This window comes from Marmota monax, unplaced genomic scaffold, assembly GCF_021218885.2.
Source record: "Marmota monax isolate L192 unplaced genomic scaffold, Marmota_monax_Labrador192_F-V1.1 WCK01_AAM20220418_F8-fsc00060, whole genome shotgun sequence".
Lineage (NCBI taxonomy): Eukaryota > Metazoa > Chordata > Mammalia > Rodentia > Sciuridae > Marmota > Marmota monax.
The window spans coordinates 6,861,076-6,872,500 of NW_026692826.1; the positions used below are offsets into that span (position 1 = coordinate 6,861,076).

The 11,425-nt window shown below is 39.9% G+C and overlaps 1 protein-coding gene across 3 annotated transcripts in view; it reads right to left on the bottom strand.

The window, feature by feature from the left end:
- Nucleotides 1-5,574: 5,574 nt before the first annotated feature.
- Nucleotides 5,575-11,425, bottom strand: part of Fbxo15 (F-box protein 15) — a 68,029-nt gene continuing 62,178 nt past the window's right edge. For 2 of the 3 annotated variants that reach the window (XM_046448657.1, XM_046448656.2), the window contains exons 9-10: nt 10,681-10,805; nt 5,575-5,941 (exon numbers count right to left, since the gene is read on the bottom strand). In XM_046448657.1, coding sequence (XP_046304613.1) covers nt 5,672-5,941; nt 10,681-10,805 — 395 coding nt within the window. In that variant the 3' untranslated portion in view covers nt 5,575-5,671. The remainder of the gene's footprint in view (nt 5,942-10,680; nt 10,806-11,425) is intronic. The other variant, XR_009227110.1, reaches the window with a different exon arrangement.

Here is an 11,425-nt window from a genome sequence, read left to right on the forward strand (position 1 = left end):
GCTCTCTTGCTTTATTTTTCACATACTGTACCCGGAATGTGTCTCTAGGCATAAAGTAGATGCCCTTTTCTTTCTTTCAAGTGGCTGTACAGGTAACACAGTGTCACCTATTGAAAAATCCATCTTCTTCCACTGCTCTGTGATGCCACCATGTCAATGAGCCTGTTTCTGAGCTCTGTATATCCCATATCCTTCAGCTAGACAGAGGTTTCACAAGTTTTTACCAAGGAGTCTGTTACAGCATTTGTTTGCAAACCTGGCATTTACAGGAAAGAGGATATTTCAAACCACATTGAGCTCTCTGCAGAAATCCTGTGAAATCCTGTTGACACTCTTTGTAAAAGTCTTTCTGATAAGAAGAGAAGCTTAATCATGGTAGGGGTGCTTGAAGAAGCTTAATTGTGGTGGGGTCTCTGTGGTGTGTGTGGGGGGTACCTGGTGGCTGCATCACCATGGCACTGTGGAAAGTCTTCTGAAGCCCTGTCATCTTGTGCTTCTGCAAAGTAACAGTTATTCTGTTCTTTGTGTGCATAAATGCAAGCTTCATTGACTTAAAGCACAATTCTTTTAATAAATTTGCCCATTAGGAAGAATTAGCTTCATTGCATATGTTTATTTTTATGTTCTGCTGAGCACCCACACAATTTCTCATGTGGTTAAGTGTTTATAATGGAGCTTCTGCCCTCCAGTGCCACTGCACACATGGAGGTACAGAGCAACACCAGGGTGGGGGCTTCAGAAGCAGGCAAGTCCTAGCACTGACTATTACCAAATGTGCTCCTTTGATTATTTAACTTCCCTGAACTCAGCTCCTCATTGTAAAATGCATTATCATATCATCTACCCATAGGGTTATAAGGATTTAAGAAATATAGGTAAAGCTATTGTATAGTACCCGGCATAAAAAAAAAGATGTCAACTATTAAAAATGAAAGTCACTATTATTATTTCATGATAAAGTTTTGACTTTATCCTCAGCCAACACTAAGTCAATGAGTGATCATCTGTGTTTTCTCTTGAGTCTGTAAGCACTTTTCTGAACTGGACACATACAGATGAATGAATTGTTTTGTGCCCATTTCACCATGACTCAAGCACATAAGTTAACCAGTGACCATTATTTTCCCTTGGGACAATTCCCGGAGTTCCTTTTATAATCATCAAGAGGCCTTGAGGGAGATAACATGGAGGGTTAGCACAGGACAAGTGCTCAGGCTGAGCCAGTAGTATGAAGCCGAGGCCCTGTCCCTCAACCCGTTTTCAGGCATTTGGCAGACACAGCCTCTCCCAGAATGTACTCACCCCCTGCATGTCACTTTCAGGACTGGCCTTGCAGTGCTCGGTGCAGTACCGGTGGCTCTCACCAACTGCAGGCAACAGGGCCCATGTATTTGTAGCTGCATCTTCTTCCTATTTTGCCCCAGAACAGCTTTGTCTCCTTGGTTCTTCCCTGGCAGCCGGGTAGCCCCTCTGGCTGGAGGATTCATGAGGTCCAGCACTTGCCTATTCCCAAATGTGCACCATGATGCTCTCTGCAGCAGCGCCTGGGTTCCTTGGGCACCTGTCATCTGCCCTGACCCACTGCGTGGCATGTCCAATCCTGCTGAGCTGTGCTCAGGAGCATGCCTTTTAGCCAGCAGCTTGGGACTTGTGTAGCAGTTATCTGCTCCATGTTTACTATAGCTCATAGGAAATCCAAGTATTATTTATTGAAGTCATAGGAAACCACAAGACTCTCCCAGGCTCAAGGTGGATGACACATTGTTCCACATACAAATGGACACAGGTGACTTAAGCTAACAGTTTTACATTCAGCTTGGAGACACCATTTTTCACATTAAAAATGTTTATAAACCATTTGACATAGATTTTCCTGTGTGAGCATTTCTGAAGCAGTTATCATCATCACACTTTAAAGCAGATGTTGATGAAAAGAAGAGACAACTATCAAGTTACCTATACAAATTATCTCTTCAAAGGCTGGTCAGATCTTTGACCGGATTTTAAACCACAGAAGATTTTGCATCTGAGTATTTGTGAAATAAAAGTATGCCTCTTTTACTCCACACTAGTGGTGGATATGCTTTTGTGTGTAACTCAAACTTGATTTTGTTGCCAACTGCATAATCAAGAGTTTGCACCTGTTACTTTTCTTGAATTGATTCAACTCAATCGAGTCCTGCTTTGTGATTCTCTTTGTATCAAACATGCCCCTGCATAATCATTTCTCTTGCTTTGCAAACAAATGTTTTCTTTCTGACAAAGAAATAGGATTAGCAAATGCATTTACTTCATGTGTCTGACAACTTAATTTCAATACATAATAATACTAAGATGGTACTGTTTTCTGTTGGTGTAACAAAATACCTGAAACTGTATGACTTATGTAAAAAAAAAAAATGGCACAGCATCTGCTCAGTATCTGGTAAGTGCCTCATGCTACATCCTAACAAGGCAGAGTGTGTTGCATGGCAGAGAGTGCTATTACTTTGGATAAATAGGGATGGGGAAGTTTAGAGGGAGATTTTTTAAAAATATTCTACTTTATGTATTCCTATTCTTTAAATTATTACCTTTATATATGAGAACAAAGCAAAAACATTTAAGGGTTTTTGATCTAAAGAATAAAGTCCTAGGCAGCACCCACACCCTTGCTCTGCTGTGGCCTTTCAGCTGACTATAGCAGAGGTCTGGTCAACTTCTACAGACTTTGTCTTAAATATGAGAAGAGAGCAAATTCTAATGGGGAAACCAACAATCCAGGAAAACAGACAGAAAGAGCCTATATAAGTCAGAGAACACAAGGAAGATAGGGATCATTTTATTTTTTTGTGTTAACTTTTCATTTTGGAATTATTTCATATAAAAAGTTGTAAAAAAGATTTATAAAAGATATATAAAAAATTTCCTACATACTCTTCAGATTCTCCGAATGTTAACATTCGATACTAAAATGAGGAAATTAGCAGTGTGTGCTAATGTGTGATGGATATCCCTTCTTCAGATTTCACCCATTGTTTTGTTAGTGTCATTTTCTGATCCAAAATCTAATCAGATTTCTTGCTTTCATCTGTCCCAAGCCTTAGCCTCCTCCTAACTCTTTGTCTTTAAAATTTTCAAAGAGGAATATAGAATACAAGTATAAAATGTTCTTGCCCCTGTCTTAGTCTAATGCTTCCCCATGTATGATTTTTGGTAAACATCAGAGAAGTGATGATGTGTCTTTGACATACCAGGAGGCTATGACTTGCTCATTACTGATGCTGTTGACTTTAATGGTTCTGTCTTCTCAGGTTATTCACTGTAAACTTACCATTCTTTCCTTTTTAAGTAGTTAAGTACCTGTGGCATGAGACTTCAACACTACATCAGACTTGGGCACCCATGACTATGGGTTTGCAGTTAAGATGATAATATTTTTTTTGAAAAGGAAATGGACAGCCTAAGAGAGTTCTATCCAGGAATGGACAAACTCTAGCCTGAAGCCAAGTTCAGCTGCTGCCTGGCTTTATGAGGTGGTAGTTGTTTTTGATGATTGTCATTTTAAAATTTTTATTGATATGTTATAATTATACATAATAGTGGGATTTATTGTTACATATATGTACATGCACATAATATAATTTGGTCAGTTTTATTCTCCGGTACCTTTCCTTTCCCTCCTGTTGCTTGTTTTTGTATGAACATGATCCCACACCCTCATTGTGGATCATCTGTAGCTGACTTCACACTACAGGGGCACGGCTGAGTAGCTGCAACAGACACCATATATCCCATGAAGCCTAAATTATTGTCTGGCCTTTATAGAAAAGGTTTTCCAACCCTGCTTTGGCAAAATATTGCCTTTGCAAGCTGGGGATGCAGCTCCATGATAGAGCACCTGCCTAGCATGTGTGAAGTCTGGTTTCAATCCCCACCACCGGGGGAGAGCGGGGACTGCGCTTAAAAAACCAGTACAGATATTTTGAGAAACAAACAAAAAGAACAGAAAAAGAGTTCCAAAAAATAAAAACCTGATTATCAAAATGAAAAAGCAAATTCAATAGAAGGATTTAAGAATAATCTGTAGGCAATATTTCAGAAAATTGAAATAAAAGATTAAAACAAAATAAGATGATCAGTCAAGAAAGAACAACAGTCCATCAATAAAAGTTACAGAAAAAGACAACAGAGAAAGTACTGCCAGATTAAGAAATCCAGAATTGCAATACACAAATTCTTCAATAAAATGACCCACAATAAATACAAAAAAATTCCAAAAATATCATCTTGAAATGAAAAAATAAATAAGGAGAAAATTTAAAATGCTTCCAGAGAAAGCGGAGAAAGATTGCATATGACAGGGGCCAGGGGTGGGGGATAACAAATGACATCTCACAGTGCTAGATGTGAGAGTAGAAAGGTCTTTGAACATTAACCTAATATCTGTTCCAAGTCTTCAGTTCATTGCTGTCTTCAATCTCTTTATTCTGCATTCACACACACACACACACACACACACACACACACACAATCATGTACACACCTCAAAAGAGAAAATTTGTTATAATTCAAATGAAGGAAAAACACAGGAGGATGAGTTTAATCATGTATGCCTGATTACGAGAAACATGGTGAGTTATTAAAAAATCACCTCTGAGATCAACTTTCACGAAGGAGATAAAAATATGGTCAAAGCATAGTGCAGTCTAAAAAAAAATTTGAAACCAAATGCCCTAAAATAACGTATCCTATATACACACTGACTCTCCTGGATTATTTCTACAGGTGAAGTGTTTGATAACTCCTCCATCTCTACCCTACTAAGGGAGAGCTGGGTGGTCTAATTGTATTGCACCAGAAACTGTTCTTTTTAATTCTTTTTTAGTTGTATATGGACACTATATCTTTATTTATTTCTATGTGGTGCTGAGGCTCAAACCCAGTGCCTCACAATGTGCAAGGCAGGCACTGTACCACTGAGCTATAGCCCCAGCCCAGAAACTATTCTTTTAATTTGTATTTCTTCTAATGATCTCAGATACATCTTACTTCTTGGATTTGCCACATTTATTTACTTTGTTTTATTAAATAACAAAATGGCTGTTGAGCTGTAAAACATAGCACTGTCTAATTCTAATGAATACCATGAAGTTTATATTTAAATATATATTCTCATTTGGGCTTCTTACCAATTAAGAAAATACAAAGATTAAGCTACCCAGCACACATGTAGATTAGGTAGACTTACTTAATTTTTTTTTAAATAAGGGCATAAGTAATTTTTTTTAATAAGGGCATAAGAAAAGTAAATATCATTTTCCCTTTTTGTTTTAAGTGAATTTTCATTGGGATATGCTGTTTTGTTTTTTTAAGACTTTTTAGTTGTCAATTGACCTTTGTTTTATTTATTTAAATGCATGCTAAGAATTGAGCCCAATGCCTCACACATGCTAGGGAAGCCTCTACCACTGAGCCACTACCCCAGCCCTGGGACATGCTGTTTTTATTTTTAAATTTTAATTCAACTTCTAAATATTAACTTAAAATGACCCACGAATCATACTTTCTAATGTAAAGTAAGAAGCCACCAGATTACTACAATATGCTTTATTTTAACTTCTAATACCAGGAACAAATTTGTTAGTCAAAAATAAACAGCACACCACACTTTGTCACCTACTGTCAATTCTTAATATTCTGTCCCAAACCAATGGTTTATTTTTGCCACACTGAGGTAAAGAACCAGGCTGACAATGAAGTATTCTTCAGTCTCTTCAATCCACACCAGCTCCGCATGCACTCTTCCTTCTGTATCCATGTAGTCCACATAGTATGTCTGTCCCAAGAAATTGGGACCATCTGAGGGGCAGGCAGCAGATCTCATGCAAACTGGAGAACTCAAGCACCAAAAGGGCTTCCTGTGTTCATCCAATAGTGTTATGTCCACTATAGAACAACTCTAAAAATAAACAAGATTTATGGAAATAAAATGGCCTATTAGACGCAATTTTCACGGAGATTGTGACTCTATGTAAAACTGACTGGAAATCCTGCATGTGACATCAAAATTGGAAGACTGTCACTGGCATTTTGTGGCCTAAACCATAATTAGTATTTCCTGCCTCATCATTTAACATTCACACTCATTCCAACACAGAAGGGGAGGCCTGGGGATCTTCTGATATGGTACAGAACTTTAGTGCCAGAGCCTGAGAGATGCAGCACAAACGCTGCCCCTGTCCACACAGTCTCACCATCTAGAGGCAACAGACATCACACAGAGGACACAGATGGTTGTGAAGTGCTTCCAAGAGCATGGGGCCACGCTGCCCTGGAGAGTAGCAGTGATTCCTCCAGTGTCTCGATGACACCTATAGACGGTGGCCTCCTCTCCTGTAACAACCCCTGCTCTTTGAGGCTCTGAACTTCCAGCGCTTCCACGCTTGCTTCACCCGGACTCAGCCATAACCAACCTCATGCTTATCCCTCTCACTGCAAGGCAGGCCCTCTGTTGCCTCTGTGTCTCTCTCTCCGCTCACTTATTCCCAGGTTTCACTATCCCCTGAGGGATTCCAATACCCACAGGGTCTTGGTACTCTCAATTCCTGCACCACATGACGTCTATGGTCTGCTCTCCACTTCACCTCAGTCATTCCTTTCCAGGGTTTTACCTTTAAACAAATCATTCCCCTAAGTGTTCTCCTTCAAGATCAACACCGTTTCTGTCTCTTTACCTTTCAACTTATTCACAACCACTCCCATCATGGCTATCCTTCAGATTCACCTAGAATTTTCACACTGCAAATCACAACTAATTCGTGCATCCTGAATTACATTTAGTGGGGGCACAACTAAATGTCAAAATATAATAAAACAGCAAACTTCAACAAGCATCATACATTATAAGCATAAGTATTATCTTATGAATTTTTGTTTTAATGACCCATGAATATGTATATTCACATGTATGTGGATCACAGTGGAAATGTAAAATGACTTGAGAGCACAGCACATGCATCCTCACCCCCTGCCCTCTCAGTCTCTTCTCACCTACTTTAGACCTCCCTGTCCTTCTCTGAACTGATGATGAATACTTCCTTTGCCTCTCTTTCATCATACCCGAGAGCAGGTTTAGCCAAACTCCAGCCCTGGATGAACTCCATTATTTCTCTCTTTCTCTTTGGATCTGAGTGAAAAGCTATTCCAAACCATGCTCAGCGTCACATGTGGATCCTGCTGTGCTGCTTTGGGGGCTCACTCACTCATCCCTCCCTTGTCCCTCAGCACCCTATTCAAGGTGCCTTGGCAGATAACCACTGTGTGGCAAATACCTTCTCCTTCCTCCTACATCCTTCCATCCTTCCCTACCAATTTCCAAAAAGGCACTTCCTTATTATCCCAGCACCAAACTCTCTATGCCCCCACCCCCCACCCCACCCCCACAAAGGGCATGCCTAAACTCTCTCCCCAACCCTTGGTATGTCTCAGCCTTCAGAACTCAGAGTAGACAGTAGTTCCTTGGGGAAGTCTCCCTGACACTCCTATCTCCACAGGCCATAAGCTCAATGGAAGACAGTTTTTTTATGTTGTTTTAATGTGGTGGTTTTGTTGTTTTTTGGACTCATCTCACATGCCTGAGCACCTAGGTCAGTCTAGCCCTTTGTGGCCAATAAATATTTGCTGATGAATTAGCAAATGAATGATAAGTAAGCCCTGTCATAAGGCTGAAAAGAGTTCATTCTGCAAAAAGGAGAAAGAAAAGGGAAGAGCACATGCACAAAGGCTGAAAGAATATGACACAGTGGTTGTACTGAGGACCAGTCTGTATGACCAGGCCCAGGAAGGGCAGACTCCAGAGTTGCCAGGCAGGACTCACATTAGCTCCTATTCTCATAACAGGGTCAAAATCGAGTGTCTGGCAGACCCGTCCATGTGGGAATGCCCTGCTCTTTCATGGCACCAACAGCTTGCAGCAGAACCTATGCAGCCAGCTGCAACACTTCTCATCAAAGTAGCCAGAGCACCCTTCTTATGGGGCATGACCACCCACAACATGCAGGACCCAGGATCTTCCCATGGCAGGCTCTACTGACTTCAACTCTTCATGCATAAATCAGAATGACAGTTTAAGTTAAAACTTATGTCAAACTCTATGTAGATTTATAAGTAACATTAAAATAACATCAAAAAATACCAAAGCATGAAAGACAAGGAAAGGTAGACATACAAGAAAAGCTTACCAAAAGAAAATTCGTCAGAAATCCTGATAGGAACTGAGAGTAAACAGAACAGGGTAGTGCTGTATGGTATATCACACTGATGACTGCAGCAGGGCACCCTTTATAGGGAACTTGGACATCTAAAGTGTCTTTGTAAAATAGTGTGGTAACTGCTCATATAGCAACTGTCGTATGTGGATTGGTTACTGACATTCAGCCATTGTAAGCATCTTTGAAATGCATTTTTAGCTGGTGGTGTGGGCCTATAATCCCAGTGACTCAGAAGGCTAAAGTAGGAGGATCTCAAGTTCAAGGCCAGCCTCTGCAACATAGAAAGGCCTTAAGCAAGTTAGTGAGACCCTGTCTCAAAATAAATAATAAAAAAAAAAAATTGGGGATCTGGCTCAGTGGTTGAGCACTCCTGGGTTCAATCCCCAGGAGAAAAAAAAAAATTATATCAAATCTGACTTATTTAAAAGGAAAAAACTGATCTGCTTATACTGTTTTTAATGCTGACCCCAACTCAAGATGTTTCTCACTGGCACCTCCACCATCCCAGCAGGTGATAGCAGCCACCACGCTTTCGAACTCACTCCAAGCTCTAGAGAAGAATTTTCATATGGTAACAGTGAAGTCCAGAGGATCAGGACCCTTGCCAGGACATGTCACTTCAAATAAGCAATGTAACAAGGCAACATATCCTCTATCATCTACATTATTTTTGTTTTTTATTTTTTTGTCCTTAGCACCATAATCAGTTGGGTGACACACTTTCTTACCAGTATTTGCTCAGATGGGTATTTTAAGTGTTAGAAGGCTCCTTTCCAGAGGCAGTTTTCAGAAGCAATTTTTTTTACTTCTGTTTTTAATAGCTACGTATACCTAAAAACACTTTATATCTTATGTTCTTGTTTAAAAATAAAGGCTTTAGCTCCTTGAGAGCAACTTCTCAAATCTATTTTATTAATTCATTATTCCTATGCCTAAGCTGCATGGCAAACACAAGGAACACATCATTCACTTGACTTCCTTCTTTGGGAACAAGGATAGCTTAGTCTTAGTAGTGACCCCATATATAAATGGCAAATGCAGATTGACCATGCCCCCTCCAGCCTAGAAGAAGGCACAGACTTTTGAGCTATCGTCCTCCTTTCTTCTCCCAAAGTTCATCCAAGAGAAGGAATTTATAGGGGAACTATCCAGAGCCAGGCAGTCCACTGGCTACTTCAGGAACTCAGAATCCTGTTTCCAGATCAAGCTGCTGTGCCAGAAGCCTGAGTGCCTTGGAAAATCCACAGCAGCCAGCACCTCTGCCCAGAGCTCACTGAAGGGCCTCAGCCTCTGTGAGAACTGCTGTGAGGAGTACATGAGTACACTTGCTGCTGAAGTGCTATTTAGGGTCTAGTTGGCCTTGCATACAGCTCCATTAGAGATGTTGTTTTAATAATAGAGCTGGAATAAAGCTTTGCTTCTTAGCATAATTACTATATTTCCCTTTGTCCCTTAGTGAGACTAAATGACAGCTTTCATCTTGTTCTAAACTTCCAGAAAACACATAACAAATTATTTTTAAAGATTATGCTGGCCCTTTACAGAAGTCATATTTATATTCAGCCTTTCTTAGTCCACAAGGTAAATTTTGATTCTAATATTTTATCTTAGTACACATTTTTATTTTAGGCCCCCTCTAAGGCTAACAGAGGAAAATAAAAAGTTAGGTTTATGCTCTTAAAGACATGAAACAACATTCTTTTATGTGTGATAAACATAATGTTTACCAAATTTTAAATGTGCACTTCTAGATAAATAGGATGAGTAAAACATTTCATTGTGCCAAATACCGTCTCCTTCCTCCTACATCCTTCCATCCTTCCCTACCAATTTCCAACACTAAATCAACTCCCATCCAAGTGGTTAATTTTTTATGTAACTATCAAAAAGACACCTGTATCCTGGAATAAGAATTTATAACTGCAGAAAACTTTAAATTCATGTAGGAATGATGATGACATTTTGAGCAAATACTATTTTCCTGGTCCAACTTTCAGCTCTGCTCTCTCTCTCTGCAGAACAGACAGGTTTTCAGATAGTGGAGAGTGCGGTCAGCTCAACCCAAACACTGCTCTAGTCTAACTACATACACCATGAAGAGCAAAAGGTGCTTGATAAGAACTTGATGGAGGAATCAAGTGATTGTCACTGGCTTAGGGAATGCCCACAGATCTACAAGGACACTAGCTGGACACTAGCAACTCTATCACTGAAGCAAACGATACCCATGTTCCACTCTCCTTGGCCTCTTTGCTTGGGGATAGCTGGCAACACTGCCCAGCTCATGTAAACCAGAATAAAAAGTCCAACACTTTAAAGGAAGCATCATAGATATATATCAACACCCTCGTTTTGTTATGCAGAAACCATGATACGAAGAAAAGGAAGCAACTGTTTTTTTGTTGTTGTTGTTTGTTTGTTTTTTTACCTTTATAAAGCCATCAAAAATATTAGTTCTCCAAGCAAGGCCAACTTTTCCAATAAGAGGTAGGTGTTCTCTGATATTTTTAAAATTTATCACAACCAGCTTCACATATCCATCTTCGATGCATCCTGAAAATAATTTAAGATTGTTAGTTACTATATTAAGGCAGGACAACAAATCAAGAGTCTTCAGGTTGGCAGGTCCATAGGGATACTTATCATGTTAAGTTCTAGATTTACCCAAGGACATCTGAACAGCAAATCCTGGCCCTGAACTGAGACTAGAGCCTTAGAGAAAATTAATGTGTATTCCTAGAAAAGGAGAAAGGGATGTTGAAGGTGAGTCAGGACATGTACCTTGTCTCTAATGAAAAGACTACGTGAAGAGCCTTTGTCTTGATTAAGGCTCTTATCACTTGGTCAATGCAATAGTAATGGAAACAGAAAACCAGAAATATGAAGCTTAAGGAAGCAAATACAGAAGAGGCAAAGAAAGACCATAAAATGAGAGGGAACAAGGAGAACACTGCCCTGAGAAAGGAGAGTATAGAGAGCAGATAAACAGGAGGGAAAGGAAGAAGAACAGCATTCAAAATGAACATCTTTGCACATGCTCACAAATGAGTACAAGTCCTTGCACATGCTTACTAAAGTGCAAGGCCAAACCTTGCCTGGGCTCATAACTAGCTCAAAGCTGGACACTAGCAACTCCATCACTGAAGCAAACAATACCCATGTTCCGCTCTCCT